The 16,464-nt window shown below is 57.6% G+C and overlaps 1 protein-coding gene and 1 long non-coding RNA gene across 4 annotated transcripts in view; one reads left to right on the top strand and one right to left on the bottom strand.

Annotated features, from left to right (window-relative positions):
* The first annotated feature begins 716 nt into the window (after positions 1-716).
* LOC309627809 lies at positions 717-9,330 on the top strand. Its single transcript, XR_014243966.1, has 2 exons — positions 717-3,092; positions 3,425-9,330. It is a non-coding gene; the product is annotated as an uncharacterized lncRNA (long non-coding RNA).
* FAM53A (family with sequence similarity 53 member A) overlaps positions 9,060-16,464 on the bottom strand; it is a 26,444-nt gene continuing 19,039 nt past the window's right edge. For all 3 annotated transcript variants that reach the window (XM_082390003.1, XM_082390002.1, XM_082390004.1), the window contains exon 5: positions 9,060-9,755. In XM_082390003.1, the coding sequence (XP_082246129.1) occupies positions 9,462-9,755 (294 nt within the window). In that variant the 3' untranslated portion in view covers positions 9,060-9,461. The remainder of the gene's footprint in view (positions 9,756-16,464) is intronic.

The raw sequence follows: 16,464 nt of genomic DNA, 5'->3' as shown, positions 1-16,464 counted from the left end.
GGGGGAGCCAGCCCTGAGTCCCTGGTAGTCCCAGGGCTGCCGTGGCTGTCCTCACCACACAGGCCCACCTGGGCCACCCAAGGCAGCTCTGAGATCAGGGCTCCCCCCCGCAAAGGCCAAAACCACGACAGAGGGGCGAAAACCGCGGCCGCTCGACACCCTGCCCCGGTCAGTCCGCCTCGCCCTCACGCCCTGGGTCCATTCAGACAGAGGAGGTACCATGCTGCGAGGACAAGCCAGGCCCTGGGCCTGGGTGAGGGCCCCCTGCCCCCTGTGTCCCCAGCGCCCCTGAAGGAGGAGGCCTTGGTATCTGTTAACGGACAGGGTGTCCTGCCGCCCGCCTGCCGGGGCTGGTGGAGGTCTGTGCCAGGACAGCAGGACAGAGGACCCGCGCCTCACGCACAAGCGCATCAGCCGCCCCTGCCAGCCGCCCTGAGCCGAGCTGCACCCACGAGGCGGGCGCACAGCAGTCTGGCCGCACTCCCAGGAAGCCAGGAGAATGGGCGCAGATCCCCATTGGACAGATGCTACGCTGGGGCCCAAAGAACTGGGGCTCCCGGGGGACACACTGCAGCTCCAGGCCGGGCCCCAGACCTCCCGACCCCGGTCCAGCACCCTGTGTCCTTCTGTCGACGGCGAGCACCACCTCCAGGCCAGCGGCGGCCATGCATACAGCCAGGCGTCGGCGGCGGGGCTGGGTGGCTGGGAGAACTGGGCACTGACCGCAGGGTCCGCAGATTCCACGAAGCGCCAGAGGCGGCATTTCCCTCTTGCGGGCCCGACAGCCTCTGCCGCCCCTGCTCACCTCTGCCGCCTGATGCGCTGCGCTTCGGAAACAGCAAGACGCTGGGTTTGGCCCGAGGGCTGCCGGTTGCTGAGCCTTGATCACGTGGGGACGCTCAGCCCAGAACCCATCCCCCGCCTCCCGAGGTCTCTTCCTCTCCCGCACGAAGGGCCCTGGTGTACGATTCCATTTCCGTGAAATGTCCAGAATAGGTAAATCCACCGAAACAGAGCAGGCTGGTGGGGTGATGGCCAAGGGTAGGGGGTTTCTCTGGGGCCACGGGGTGAAATGCCTCGGAACTGGGTGGAGATGGTGCCCGCACAACCCTGTCGATCTAGTAACTGCCACCTTAAACTGGTTAATTTTATGTCGTGTGAATTTCACCTCAAAGCAAGTTTTAAAAAGACAATTAGATTGGAAGGATACAGAGACGATTAGCATGGTCCCTGTGCAAGAATGACTTGCAAATTCGTGAAGCGTTCCAGATTTAAAAGAAAAAAGACAATGAGATAACTTGGATGTATAGTAATATATGAAATTAATACCTAAATCAATAAATCTCATACACTAACAGTAAAAAGATGTTTGCAATTAATCAGGTAAGACTTTTAAAATAATACCGGAGAGGGAAGGCTTTGGTCCTGTGGCCGCTGCATCTGCCTGGCCCCAGCTCCCCTCCAGCCCCCTCACCTGTGCCTGCCCACCTGTGCCCGCCCGGGCTCCCCACAGCCTTGCCCCGGGGAGCTCCTGGCAGCGCAGATGCAGACGACATGACCCTCCCGTGCGGCGGCACCCACAGCAAGCATCTCTGTCACCCCACACGTCCCAGGTCTCGCCCCGGGAGCGGCAGGGCTGGTGTTCATCCTAGGTGCCGCAGCACGCTCTCTCCCTGCAATGCCGTGAGGTCTCATTTGTCATCTGTCACTGTGGTTTCTTGTTCCGGGAGCGAGTTCCCAGCTGAAGGGGAGCTCCCTGGGGAGGGGTCCCAGCACGGGGCACATGCAGGACCCAGAGAAAGTTCCCCTGAGCTGAAAGGGCATTAACTGAGCAGAGAGCGGCCTCTGAGACAGCCCATGGCCCCCGCCTCCTGGGTTCACGCCGACCGTGGGCCGCACCCACCCTTCCATCAGGCTCCGCAGATGGTGGGTGTGTTGTGGCTAGCTGGCCCGCCGAGGGAAGCCGGCTGCTCGCAAGTCTCCTTGGCGAAGCCCCGGCGGCAGGACCGAGGGTGACCTGAGGAAACGTGTGCTGTGCAAAGGGCAAGGAAGAGCCATCGGGGTGGGACGTATGTGGGGACACCCAGAGCCACTGATGGCACATGACAGGACTGTCAACGTCCTGTGGGTAAAACGAGGCTGCCCGTGCACAAGAAGAGGACAGAAAGCCAAGAGGGCAGGGCCGGAATTAAAGTGACCAAGGTGCTGGTGCTGGGGGGAGGCAAAGACCTGGGTGAGCTTCAGACTTTGCGAGGTGAGGAAGCTCACTGTGACGGCGGGCACCCACTTACAGAGCAGAAACAGAACTCATAACGTCACGACCAGGAGAGGGAGAAGCCACAGAATCCAGTGACAGAAGACTTACAATAAGTGAAAAAACGCCTACTTCTCCAGGTAAAGCTGGAGGTGGGATTAAGAAAACCACTCTGGTCTGTTCACCAAAGACCTAACATACAAGGCTACTGAAAGATTTAACACAAAAGGATGTAAAAATATACACCCAGTGACGTCCGCTTCTGGTCAGAATGCAGAGGATGTCGAAACCCTCAGCTCCCGACAAGAAAACTCATCACATTAAAGCCAGGGATGCGGGAAAAGCAGCACCTGCAGGGCGGCCTGAAGAATTGAGTTGCACAGAGAGACGAGCCTCTCCTCACGGGCACCCGGGGTGGGCACCTGTCTGGCATGGTGGGGGGTCAGCGGGCTCGGTCAACAGTCCAAACTATCAAGTGTCTAACAGGCGTGGAGCTGGAGGCCCAGAGGGCAGAAGACAGAAGACTACAGAAAAAAAATCTAACAACCCACTGAGTTCAGAAGCTGGCTGAAACAGCGGCAACCATGTAAGATAAATACAAAGAAAAACCATTCCTAGATGTGGCCAACTGCTGAAAACCAAAACTAAAGAGAAAATCTCAAACACTTCCAGAAAAAAAAAAAAAAGACACATCACTTACAGGGATTCAACAATAAAATCACTTCTGACCTCTCACCAAAAACTATGCAAGCCCGAAGACAATGGAATTGTTTCTTTAAAGAAGGAACGAGACAAACTAGAATTCCATGTGTGGCAAAACTATCCTTCAAAAATTAAGGCGAGGGCTTCCCTGGTGGCGCAGTGGTTGAGAGTCTGCCTGCCGATGCAGGGGACACGAGTTCGCGCCCTGGTCTGGGAAGATCCCACATGCCGCGGAGCAACTGGGCCCGTGAGCCACAACTACTGAGCCTGCGCGTCTGGAGCCTGTGCTCCGCAACAAGAGAGGCTGCGACAGTGAGAGGCCCGCGCACCGCGATGAAGAGTGGCCCCCCACTTGCTGCAACTAGAGAAAGCCCTCGCACAGAAACAAAGACCCAGCACAGTCATAAATAAATAAATAAATAATGCAACTGCAGGAAAAAAAAAACTTTAAAAAAATAAAAAATTAAGGCGAAATGAAGATATTTTCAGATAAATGAAAGCTGAGCCATCATACCCAATTACAATACATGCTAAAGGGGGGTTTTCAGGCTGCAGACAAATGATACCCAGTGGAAACTCAGATCTGCTGGAAGGAATGAAGGTCATCAAAAATGGTAAACATGGCGACCAAAAGAAAGGCATTATAGCTATTTTAACATTACACAAAATAGAATTTAATCAAAATTATCAGTAGAGACAAAGAGGGTTAACTTGCAACCACAAAAGATTCAACTCAACAGAAATATATAATTCTAAACGTGAATGCGCCTACAAAACTACAAGGAGAAATAGACAATTTGGCCATCATAGAATCTAACACAGCTATCAATACTTGATATATCAGGTAGACAAAAAAATTCAGTAAGGATAAAGATTTGTACAATAAACCTAGATCTCACAGACATATATGGAACGCTACACGTTCAGAATATATATTCTTTTCAAGCACAGGTGGAATATCTACAAAAATTGGCCATATGTCAGGCCATAAACTTCCAGCAAATTTCCTACTATGATGCAGGTAAGTTAAATACAACATAACAGAAAACAAACAAACTCCACAGGCACCACCTCACCCCATGAGGATGGCTACTATCCAAAACAACAGAAAACAACAAGCGTCAGCCAGGATGTGGAGAAACTGGAGCCCTGTGCAAGGCTGGCGGAACGTGAAATGGCGCAGCTGCTCGAGAACAGTGTGGAGGTTCCTCAAAAAACTAAACAGTCACCACTGGACCCAGCAATTCCATTTCTGGTCACACACTCAAAAGAACTGAAAGCAGGGTCTCAGTGGGGTATTTGTACCCCCATGTTCATAGCAGCGTTATTCACAACAGGCAAGAGGTAGACGCAACCCAAGCGTCCATCCACACAGTGGAATGTTATTCAGCCTTAAAAATGAAGGCGATTCTGACACCTGCTACAACATGGATGAACCTTGAGGACATTTAAGTGACACAAGTCAGTTAAAAAAAAAAATACTGTGTGATTCCACTTATATGAGTCCCTAGAGGAGTCAAATCCATAGAGACAGAAAGCAGATGAGGGGGGGCCGGGGGAGGGGGACGGAAGGTTAGTGTTTAATGGGTGCAGAGCTCAGTTTGGGAAGATGGAAAAGTTCTGGAGAAGGATGGTGACGGCTTCACAGCAACGTGAATGTACTTAATGCCACTGAACTGTGCACTTAAAAACAGGAGTAGAGTCATGGATGTAGAAAACAAACTTATGGTTACCAGGGGGTAAGGGGGGGAGGGATAAATTGGGAGACTGGGATGGGCATAGACACACTACTATATATAAAATAGGTAACTCATAAGGGCCTACTGTAGAGCACAGGGAACTCTACACAATACTCTGTAATGGCCTATATGGGGAAAGAATCTAAAAAAGAGTGGATATATGTATAGGTATAACCGATTCACTTTGCTGGACACCTGAAACTAATACAACATTGTAAATCAACTATATCCCAATAAAAGAAATTTTTTTAATGGTTAACGTGGTAAATGTTATGTTATATGTATTTTACCACAATAAAAAAAAAATTGGAGACAGGGTCTTTAAAGAGGTGAATAATGTAAAATGAGGTCCCAAGGGTGGGCCCTGATCCAATCTGACTGGTGTCCTTATAGGAGGAGGAGATTAGGACACAGACACACACAGAGGGACGACCATATGAGGACACAGGGAGGAGATGGCCGTCTGCACGCCCAGGAGAGGCCACCTCAGGAGGACCCAGCCCCGCGCACACCCTGAAATGGGACTTGCAGCCCCCAGGACCGTGGGGAGCAAATGCCTGTTGTCTGAGGCCCCCCAACGCACCACCCCCCAAGTCTGTGGTATTTGTTCCAGCAGCCCTAGAAAACTCATGTACAGATTAAAGTAGAAACATCGTATGATCATCTCAACAGACGAATAAACGAAAATTCAACATTCGTTCATGATTTTTTATCATTAGCAAACTAGGAATAAAATTGGACTTTCTGTGAATCTCCCAGGTCTTCCCCGCGCTCTGCTCCTTGTCTTCGGGGGTGGAGGGAGGACCTGGGGCCACAGGACGAGCCCCACCCTCTGCCACCAGCACAAGGATCCCCAACAAGCCCTTCCCAGGCCGCCCGCTGGGGGGCCTCCAAGGTGTCTTTTCAGCCTGTTAATAAGCAGTCCTGGCCGTCGAGACCCACCAAGGGGCGCGAGATCAGGGATGTCGCCGTGAGCATCTGGGGAACCCAGCTCCAGCGCCCAGACCTCAGCCAGAGACCCAGGACCGGGTGGACAAAACTGGAAGGTGGACGAGGCCTGAGTCCCCTCCTGGACGCCCTTGACTGGACAGCCCTCGCCCGGCCAGAAACCACAGAACATTCCCCACACATGTGCATGCACACACACGCAGGTGGGCACAGCCCCACACATGCATATACACACCCGTGCATGCACACACACATTACACATGTATACGGCCATACAAGGGCAGGCACACAAACCCATGCGTGCACATACACACATGTGGGCCCACAGGTGCACACATGCGGGTGCACGCAGGTTCATGTGTGGGCACGTGGGTGTGCATACTTGCATATGTGTGCACGTAGGTACACACATGCACACACATGCACGCATGCCTCACCACATTCCAAACGGTGAAACATTTATAGGCCTCATTATTTAAACCAATGCAGTGAAACTAAAAATTGCTAAAAGGATCTAAAAAAGAAGCCAGATGATTTGGAAATTCAAAGCTACGCTCCTAAATAACTCCTAGGTCAGAGAGCAAATGAAAGTTGCTGTGACAGACGATTTTACAAGTGTTGGGAGAGAGACTGCACATCCCCGGGGCCAGCTTCAGGAGGGGTTGTCAGAGAATTCACAACCTTAAATGTTTTTATTACTGGGTGAGAGAGACTGAAAATAAATGAACTAAACATTCGACACAAGGAGGGAAAACAGAACAATAAAGTAAATCCACGGGAGGCAGGAGCGAGGAGTACAGATAAAGGCGAATTAATGAATTGGAAACAAGAAAAATGGGGGAACTCATCAGTAAATCCAAGCGCTGGTTCCTCAAAATAAATAAATAAAATAAACAAACGTCTGACCGGGCTAATCAACAGAGCGAGAGAACCCAGACGCCGTGTGGGCCCAGAAGAGGGGACCAGAGAGCCGGGATTAAAAGTGACAGGTTAGTACATGGGATATTCTTGATGAAACTGACAACATTCTAAGACAATATAAATTACCAAAATCAACTTAAATAGGTTTTTAAAAGCTATATCCACAGCTGCAGAAAAGTAGAAAAAGGTACATGATGGGCAGTCCCTTCCCCTCCCACTCGACACCAGGGCAGAGGCCCCCAGTCAGGAAGTCCATGGGCTGCGGGCACCTCGGGAGGGGGGCCCAGCTGAGCACTGGTCGGGGGAGGGGGTCAAGGTCAGGGGGCCCGGGGAAAGGGAGGAGGGGCTTGGCGTCTACGGGCTGGTGGCCCCTGTGAGGGGACAAGGGCCCTCTCCCTGCTGTCCGGAGGCCTGGGGTGGAGGCCAGGAGACGGACCCTGCTTGCCCTCGACCCTGACCACTCTGACCCTTGACCCTGACCACCGCTGAGCTCCACCCCACCCCCACCGTCCCTCCACGCCGTCATGTCAGGGTCTCCCTGGCCACACTCGATTCTCGGGGGCGTGTCTTCTCCAACTGGAATCTCCTCCATCTTGTGTATTTTGTAGGATTTGCCCAAAGTCGTCTGGGGTGGGTGTGGTCTTTGCAGGAAGATGTTGAGCCACGGCCCGTTTTGTTCAGTGGTTGCAGGACTACCCCTGGGTTCTGACTTCCAGCACCAGTTTCTGCACTATTTTCCCGGGAATTTGCCCTTTCCTCCCCGCCGCCCACCTCGCCCTCTCACCATCGTCAGGGTCCCTGCTGCCCTCAGGCTTTGTCCTCTTGTCGCCCCTGACTGTCCCTCTGGGCTCCGTCCCGCTCGGCCCATCACCTGAGTCCATCAGAGGCAAGACTCCAAGCCTCCTCGCTCTGGCTCTGTCCGCTTCCTTCGTTTCTGCTCTTATTTTACTATCGCTTTCCTTCTTCTTTCTTTGACTTTATCCTTTAATTCCCCGAATTCAGGCATCAGCAAGCGACCCCTGAACGGTGACTAGCCGAGAAAACTCAGATGGATTTTCCACTTCTGCGGGGAGAAGACTGTATGTGACCCTCCAAATCCAAGGTATTTACTATCTGGGGGCAACCAGCATGGGGGGTCACAAGGCACTCACCGGGAAGAGGTCAGGAGGCTGGGAGCTGCGGAGCAGTGGTCTCACCTGGGCCTCCAAGACGCCCCTCCGCGGCCGCCCAGGCCTGCAGGCTGACCCCGAGCAGCTTGGGGCGACGCAGGCGCGCTCGGCCTGGAGAGCCACGGCCGGCCCAGCTGCACAGGGATGTGGGGAGCCCTCCCCTGCCCGCCCGCCACCTGCCCAGGGTCCCCCGGGGCTGGGCCCGGCTGGGCTCCCTCCTGCACACAGCGTTGCCCGTGCCGTCGTCGACTCTCTCCCGCGCTTCCCCGCCTGGGCCCTACAGCAGCCTCGGCCGGGCCAGGGTCCCCTCCTCCAGCCCCCGCCGAAGAGCCATCCTGGGGGCTCTCCAGACGTCCTGACACCACCACCACCACGTCCCTCGCGGCCACCTTCCCGTCTCGCCCCCCTGACCCGTGGCCCTGCAGCACCCCGGCCCCCTCGGCACCTTATTTTTGTGCTTTTCTCTTTCAGCTAAACCTGGGCAGCTTCTGGGGCTTCCCTGGTGGTCCAGTGGTTAAGACTCCGCGCTCCCACTGCAGGGGACAAGGGTTCAATCCCTGGTCAGGGAACTAAGATCCCACATGCTGCGCGGCGTGGCCAAAAAAAACTCCAAAAAATCCGGGCAGCTTCCAAATCCCCGCTGTCCAGGTGACACCCCAGACGGGCCCAGCCAGCGGCGGACCGTTCAGAAAAGGCAGGAGGCCCCTTCTGCGTCTGTCTGCGGCACAGACATCCACCCCCTACTTCCCCAGGAGAGCACCCAGGAGCCGAACTGTGCCTCTGAGGACAGCGGGGCCCTCAGGCTGCCGCCGAGGTTTTAAGAGAAGAAAGACCTCTTTGACATTGATGGGAAAAGAAGCCTTTACCGCCACTTCAGTTCTGCAAGTAAATGTGTCAGAACAGGTGCTGCTGAGTTTCCCAAGAGGCACGAGGTGGGTGGGTGCCGGCAGGCGGCCGCGCAGCGCCGGAAGACCCTGTCCCGCACCTCGCAGGGCAGGGCCGAGGGGGGCCCGTGGGGAAGAGCGCGCTTCCCAGCCTTGCCCGGCCCCCAGCTAAGCCCAAACCAGCTCACAAGGCGCTTCCAGTTAACAACAGGGCCCCACGACCATTTTCTCAGGAAAGAAAACCAAGAATATTTCTCCAAAGATTATAAACGTTTCCTTTCGCTATCGCAAACTCCTTCCTCTTCCCCGAAGTTCCTTAGATCAACATCTTTGGTAGAAAGCCTATGATTTTATTAAGTTAGAATGAAGAAAAAGAGATCCGAGGCCGAGCAGGCCTGCGTGACCTGGTGAGAAGAGCAAGAAGCAGAAGCCACGCTGCAAAGCAAATGAACGCCTTTTATTGAAGTGACAGCGCAGGGCTGCCAGGACCACGTCCTCACGGCCCGTCCCAAGTCCTCAGCGACGCGGCCCTGCTCCCAACAGCCCAGCACACGACGACCGCGTCCACAGAGGGGCCGGCCACGCGCCCGCGGTCTCCAGGCAGCTGAACCACGCGCAGTGCCCTTCACAGCAGGCGTTTCACCAAAGGAACACAAACCCACCCCAGGGTCTGTGCACAGACCCTGTGAACAGAATGCCCTCACGAAAATTCACTTCAAAATAGAGACGCTTTCTCGGAACCGTAAAAGCCGTAAAAATACAGAACACTTCTTTAGGAAAGACTGGATCAAAGCGACACCTTGAGTTCAAAACAGCGCGTTCGCGGGGCTCCCCCACCTGCCGGTCAGTTGTTCTCGATCTGCTCCAGGTCCAGCTCGCCGCGGCCCAGGGGGAAGACGCCCTCCTCCCCAGCGCTGTCCCAGTCACTCGGGTCCCCGCCACTCCCGCCCTCGCCCTCACCGGCCACCCACCCGCGCCAGACCCCCGGGCTGGGACTGGCGGGGCCGGGGCCTGGCACAGCGATGCCCGCGGGGCCGTGCGGGTCACGTGGGGAGGACACGGCGGTCTTCACTCGGGCGTCATCCTCATCCTCGTCTTCATAATCGAGGGAGCAAAGGCTTTTTGAATTTTTTAACGTCTGCAACAGAAAAGACACGGGCTTGAAGCATCTCCAGGAGGCCACAGGGGGGGTGGCATCCCACCAAGAGGGGTCCCCGAGGTCACATAAGGTGTCCTCGGTTCCCGGAGCCCCGCCACACGCCCTCCCACCCCCGGGGCCACTTTCTCAGAGCCCTGCCTGCCCGCGCCCCTGCCCTGCCCAGGGCCACGGCCCCACTGAGACCCGGCGCAACGGGGGATGGGGGCCCGGGGACTCGAGGCCAGAGGTGCGTCCACGATCCCGTCAAATACCCGGGGAAGGACTGGCCGGAGGTCCGGGGTCCTCACGCAACAACGGCCTCGCTCGTCAGCCCACCCGGCGCCCGCCTCCGCAGCCTGCCTCGGGGGACCCCTGCCAGGGCCCCCAGCTCCTGCCAGGCGAGCCCCACAGCCACCCCCGGTGCCCACCTTCCTCTCCCCTCAGCCCTCCCTCTTCCAGTGGTTCCGCTTTCAACACCGATGCGCCGCGACTGTCCTCACCTTAGAACGCCTGAGACGCACACTCTACACAGGGGGCCTCCCCTGAGCCTCCACCCCCCACGGCCTGGCGGGCATCTCCCCACACCGCGCCCCCGGACGGCCGGCCCAGAGCGCCCAGCTGAGAGCCGCTCTGCCGATGGTCTGCCGCTGCCCCCCGCCCCCGTGGCCAGCTCCCCCCAGCCCCGGCCCTGCCCCCCAACGAGCACATCCCCGGTCTGCACCCCCAGACCAGAGCCCTGCCCCCGACAGCAGATACAGCCCCACCCGCTCGGTGGCCCCTCTCCTTGGCTGTCCCACAGGGGCCCAAGGCCCGGAGGCCACCCCAGTCCACCCTCGGGGCGCTGACCGGGCCGTGCACTCAGCAGCAGCAGCCCCTTGCGTGGGCAGCACCCCTCCCCCCGCCCTGAACTCCTGGTCCCGCAGCTTCGTGCAGCGCCACGTGCTGTCCACGGCGTGCCCAGGAGTCACCCCTGGGCTGCCCACCCTGCCCCGCAGACACGTCACCGCGTGCTTCGGGGCTTCTCAGGGCGTTGGCAGAATCCGACGTGGCGACGTGTGTTGGGGTGGCGGCCACGGGGCGAGCGTGCCCCCAGGCCTCCCGCGGTCAGGCTCCTGGACACGCGTCTCCCTGGAACAAGCCCCCAGAACCACACACGCAGCTCCCTCTGGAACCAGCGCTTTCGGGGGTGCCATTCAGCTCCACCGGACCCACGGCCTTATTTCGGCTGTTGTTCTACTGTAATGAGTGAGCCACCAAGAAGTAAAACTGAAGGATCAAGTCTATGAAGATTTGACAACTGGCCACAAGTCCTGGTCACAAAATGAGGACGCGTGAGATAATTTCTTCTTCATTCAAATCAAGGTGGACGCCACAGTCAAGGTCACTTTCATGTGCAGACCCCACAGCACGGCGGGCCCAGCCCTGTACCCACAGCAACAGAAGCCGACGTGTCCCTCTTCACATCTCCACCTACAGAATTCTCCTTTTGATTCACAGCATGGAAGTCGAACCCCTACCCAGACGGTAGTAACCTGACAGCTGGCGGGAGGACCACGGCCCAAAGGTCCTCTCGGTGGCCAGGACAGAGGCCCGTCTACGACCACAACTGCTGCTCAAGGGTGAATGCGGCAGCTCTGGACACGCCCGGCTCAGGCCACGCACAGCTCGAAGCCACTGACTCTTCACACTGAAGCGCCCAAAAAGGGGCATCACAAAGCTCCAGAGGGTGACCCTGATCTGGGCCAGGGCCTGGCCTGACAGGTGGGACCCTCGCTGCTGGACGGTCCCGCTCCGGTTTGACGGTGACCTGCATCTAAGCAGATGAACAGAAAATATCTTTTCAAAAATCAAAGGTCAGGACTTCCCTGGTGGCATAGTGGTTAGGAAACCGCCTGCCAATGCAGAGAACACAGGTTCGATCCCTGGTCCAGGAAGATCCCACAGGCGGTGGGACAACTAAGCCCGTGCGCCACAACTACTGAGCTCACGTGCTACAACTACTGAAGCCCGCACGCCTAGAGCCGGTGCTCCGCAACAAGAGAAGCCCCCGCAATGAGAAGGCCGCGCACCGCAACGAAGAGTAGCCCCCGCTCACCGCAACTAGAGAAAGCCTGCGCGCAGCAACAGAGACCCAACACAGCCAAACGTAAATAAATAAATAAATAAATAAATTTATTTTAAAAAAACAAAGGTCAAAACTTTGAGTTCTGAATCAGGGGCCCTCAATTTTAGAGGGTCTTTCACCTTGTGTGCAAAACACTCAGCCTGGGGGACGCGCCCACCACAGACCACCCAACTTATGCGGGCAAGAGCTCGCACTCAACTCTCCGCGGCCGGAGGCAAGAGGCCCCCTGAGACTGAGCCGCGAGCTTCTGAAAGTAGAACAGACACCATCCTGCGAGCAAACGGCCGGCCCAGCCCAGTCGCAGGCTCGTCAGGTCTCCTCCTGGAAGCACAGCCCAGCGCCCATGCTCGAGCCCAGAGCTGGCCCTGCCCACAGGCCACGGCCACAGCCACGGCAGGAGCCTCCGACTGCCCGGAGCCCCTGGAGCCCAGCACCCGGGCGCGGGTCCAGCCTGGGCTCCAGCCAAGGAAAGGAACCCGGACACGCAGCGCGGCCGACCTGGCCGAGCCAAGGCCCTCCTCACCCGCCACGGGCGGAGGCCGGCCCGGTGGACACCACAGGACTGGGGGGACAGGGGGTTCCACCACGAGCAGGACACATGCGGAAACGGGGGCCGCCTGAGGGTCAGCACCCCGTCTGGGCTCCCAGCCTCCCCAGGAAGCACTGGAAGAGGCCTCTCTGGAACTGGGGTGAAGACTTGGGGGGTACCAGCACCCCACAAAAAGCTCACGGCCGAAGGGCCACACCCACGCGCATGGGGCCGCCGATCGGCCTTTGGGTCCCCGTCTTAAACGCAGGCAGGTGTCCGAACTTTACCAAACACCTGGGGACAGCATCTTCTATGTAAGGCAGCAGTGAGGATAAAGCAAAAGAGGAAGCAGTTTGGAGGAAACAGGCGATGCAGGACAAAGAAAACGTCCCCCAAACCAGACCACCAACGCCTAGAGATAAGATCCTCCATCTGCGAACCGACAAAGGGATTGGGGACCAGTCAGGAGGTCCACCCTCTGAGGACAGGGGCCCCAGAAGGCAGACTGAAGAAAATCACACCCCTGAAATCATCTCCCCAGTGATGCGGGAGCCCCTGGACCTGACTGACCCCCAAGGACCCGGCATAACCGACAAACACAGACACACGAGGTCTGCCCTCACGAAATGCTTGGAGGACAGAGAGGAGATTGGGGAACCAGGACCAGACGGGACGGTGCGGGGCCCAGAAGCTGAGGGCAGCATCTGGAGTCTGAAGGGGCCGGTCCCGGGCAACGGGAGAGGACGTGCAAGGCCTCTGAATCCATGCCACCCCCCTCCTTCCTCAAGAAGCCATGCGCTGAAAGAGATGGTGACAAGGAAGGCTGACCCCTGGGTCTCAGGGTTGGCGAGTCCACTCTGCAGTGGACGGCCACCTGTCACTGGGTCTCTCCGGAGGCCCAGACACCAGCCAGGGGGGGCCGTCACCAGGGCGCGCAGCCAGGATGGCACTGGGGTGTCTCCCGCTGGGCGGCCTACAGCGCCCGGGGACCCTCATTTCACCAGCGAGAGCCCCGTGGTGACCTCAGCAACAGGGCTACGGGGGCCTTACGAGCACAGCCTTTCTCACGCCTCGCGCCCTGGGCCCTGCGTGTCTGGCACCTCGCCTGACCCCGGCACTGACCTTCTCAGAAGAGGGGACAGAGCGTGGCCCCGAGGCCGCTGGACACACCTCCACCCACAGTGCCACCCACAGCGGTAACAGCGTCCCCTCCGCAAGAGAGATGGGTGTACCCGCCACGCACGGTTTTTACATTCATCACCTTCCACGTCTGTCTAAAGCAATACGCTCACACGACAGTCGACCGGGAGAAGCGAACAGGTTAAAGCAGACTAGACAGAGTACATCTACCATGAGATGGTCTGTTTATTCAACTTGGGAGAAACTAAAGCACGAATAAAAAGGACGAAATGAAAGGCAGACACAAGCTGCTCAGAAAACGAACTTTAAACATGTGGACAGGAAAGAAGCCCCATAAAGACAGAAGCTGCAGATCAACCACCACCCCCCCAGATCTTCCCTGCCTCTGCGGGACCCACCCAAGGTGCCCTCCCCCCACCCTGCCCCAGCTGCTCACCCTCTGCCCCCCTCAGTCCAGGAGGCCGTGAAAAGGCCGCGACTGCCCGACCTCTCGGTCCCGGGCCCCCCGCCCTCTCACCGGCCCAGTGACATCCACACGAGACTTGGGAGTCAGGGCCCGGCCGGCCCTGTGGCCACTGGGGCGGCACTTCGGCGCCTTGACCTCGTGGGGGACCCCCCCCCAGGGAAGGCTCACAGCCGCATTCCGGCCAGTCTCTAAGGCACTGTGTGCATGACACAAAAATAAGGACAAGAGCCAAGAGGCTGCTTATGTGAGAAAGCAGTGGGAACCCAGCTGACCGGCAAGCTTCCAGGCCTGGCGGCTCCGGGCAGCTGCGGGCGGCAGGCCCGGTGGGAGCCGGCCTCGGACGGGCGTGGGGCCCCGGCGCCGTGTCCAGGGGCCTGTGCACTCTGATCTCTCGGGGCTCCTCCCGCCCCTAGGAAGCCTCGTGGAAGGGAGACAGACTAAGGGACAGGAAACCTGGGGGTCTCCAGGTACAAACGGACAGAATTCGCCAGGTTCCCAGGCTGAGCGACGGGCATTTCCCCGAGGGGACGTCCTGCGCGGAGGGGACGCCTGGTGACGGCGGGTCCTCTATGCCCCAGCCGCCCGCAGAGCCCGGTGACCGCCGCGGCCAGCCCGGGGGAGGGGACCGGGACCAGGGACTCCAGTCACCCCTGCAGACAGCGCTCGGCCCTCCCGCTTGCAGCCCCGCAGCAAACACCCGCGACAGGCTCCGCTCGCTCCCCGCGCAGCACGCCCCAGCAGGCCTGCCGCCCTACAGGCCCCACCCCAAACGCAGGGAGGCCCGAACCTCGCCCTGACCCCACGACCGCTTGGCCACTGTCACCTCACTCCCCTGACGTTTGAAATAATCGCGTTTTCTAGGTACGTTGTAACATTGTGACGGAGTACGGAACATACTTGGTCTTCTTGCGGGTGCCGGGCTCAGAGCTCTGAACCCCTCGGGGTTCCCCGACAGGGCTGGGGGAGCCCCTTCCAACCACACCCGAGTTCACGCCAACACGACTCGACCCCGCAGCAGCCTCAGGATGGGGGCTGGTCACCAGGGGAACCAAGCCTGGGATTCCAGGGCCGGACTTTCAGCCCACCCCACCTCCACCTCCAGGGAGGCAGTTAATCACCAGTGGCCGATGGCTTAATCAATCACACCGATGTAACGAAACCGCCATAAAATCCCCTAAATGGTGGGGTTCCTAGGTGAGCTCGTCAAGGTGCTGGGAGCGTGGTGCGCCTGGAGAGGGTGTGGAGGTTCTGCGCGCCCTCCCTGTGCCTGGCCCTACGCATCCCTTCCATCTGGCAGTTCCTGTGTTGTAGCCTTTATAATAAACAGGTGTCAGTAAATAAGGTGCTTTCCCGAGTTCTGTGAGCCGTTATAGCAAATGATGGAGCCTGAGGAGGGGTCGTGGGAACCCCCTATTTATAGCTGTTTGGTCAGAAGTACAGGAGGCCCTGGACTTGGGGCTGGTGCCTGAAGTGGGGCCGTCTTGTGGGACTGAGCCTTGACCTGCAGGGTCTGCACTAACCCCAGGTAGTTCGTGTCAGAAGTGAATTGAGTTGCTGGACACTCGGCTGGCATGTGCAGAGAACGGCAGGCGTGTGGTGGGGAAACCCAGGCATTCAGTTTCAGAGGTGGTGTGAGACCACACAGGTCACAGTCGTGTCCTCTGCTGAGGGACGCAGGGGCTGCCGGCCCGGCCGAGGGGCCAGCTTGGGCACTGACATCTGCACCCGGCCCGGAACTGACCCCACCCCTCAAAATGAGGGTCAGAACTGGCAAGAGGGGAAGGTTCTTCACCAGAAGCTTCTCAACAGTTAGCCGTTGTGATTTGTTTACAATGTTCCTAGCCACACACATTTCATCATTCACATTAAAGATAAAAAAGTACAGACTACAGATGTTAAAGGCCTGAGAAATACAATGAGCAACTTTGTACCCCAAACTGAAACCTTAACTATAACAGACAAGTCCCCAGAAATACTTACAACAAACTGAAGAAACAGAAAACCCTACTAGATCCTGACTGGAAAAAGTAGGTGCAGGTCTGTTTAAATCCACATCCACCCCAGGCCCAGATGGCTTTCCAGCGAGTCCCACCAAACCTCCGCCACGTGCGGGAGCTGGGAGGTGGCTCCTCCAGCCCCAGTCCAGCCTTAGGTGCCCACAGCCCTGGCCGACAGCACAGCCATGACCTCGGGGAGTCCCTGAGCAGAACCGCCCAGCTGGGCCGCTCCTGGGTGCCCAACCCACAAGAACATAGCACAGGCGTGTGCTGTTTATGCTGCTAGATGTGGGTTGTTTGTTACGAGGCAACAGATGACTGATACACTATCTTATACTTTCATTTCAGAGACGGCTCTGCTGGGGACATCAGGGTTGAATCAGAGGCAGACATCGATGAGTAGCAGAGAGGTTGTCGGGAGCCTGGGGCAGGACGGCTGGAGAAGGAAGGGG

This window comes from Balaenoptera borealis (assembly GCF_965194805.1).
Source record: "Balaenoptera borealis genome assembly, chromosome: 4".
Lineage (NCBI taxonomy): Eukaryota > Metazoa > Chordata > Mammalia > Artiodactyla > Balaenopteridae > Balaenoptera > Balaenoptera borealis.
The sequence above is the reverse complement of the archived record's forward strand: the minus strand, read 5'-3'. Positions and strand labels throughout refer to the sequence as shown.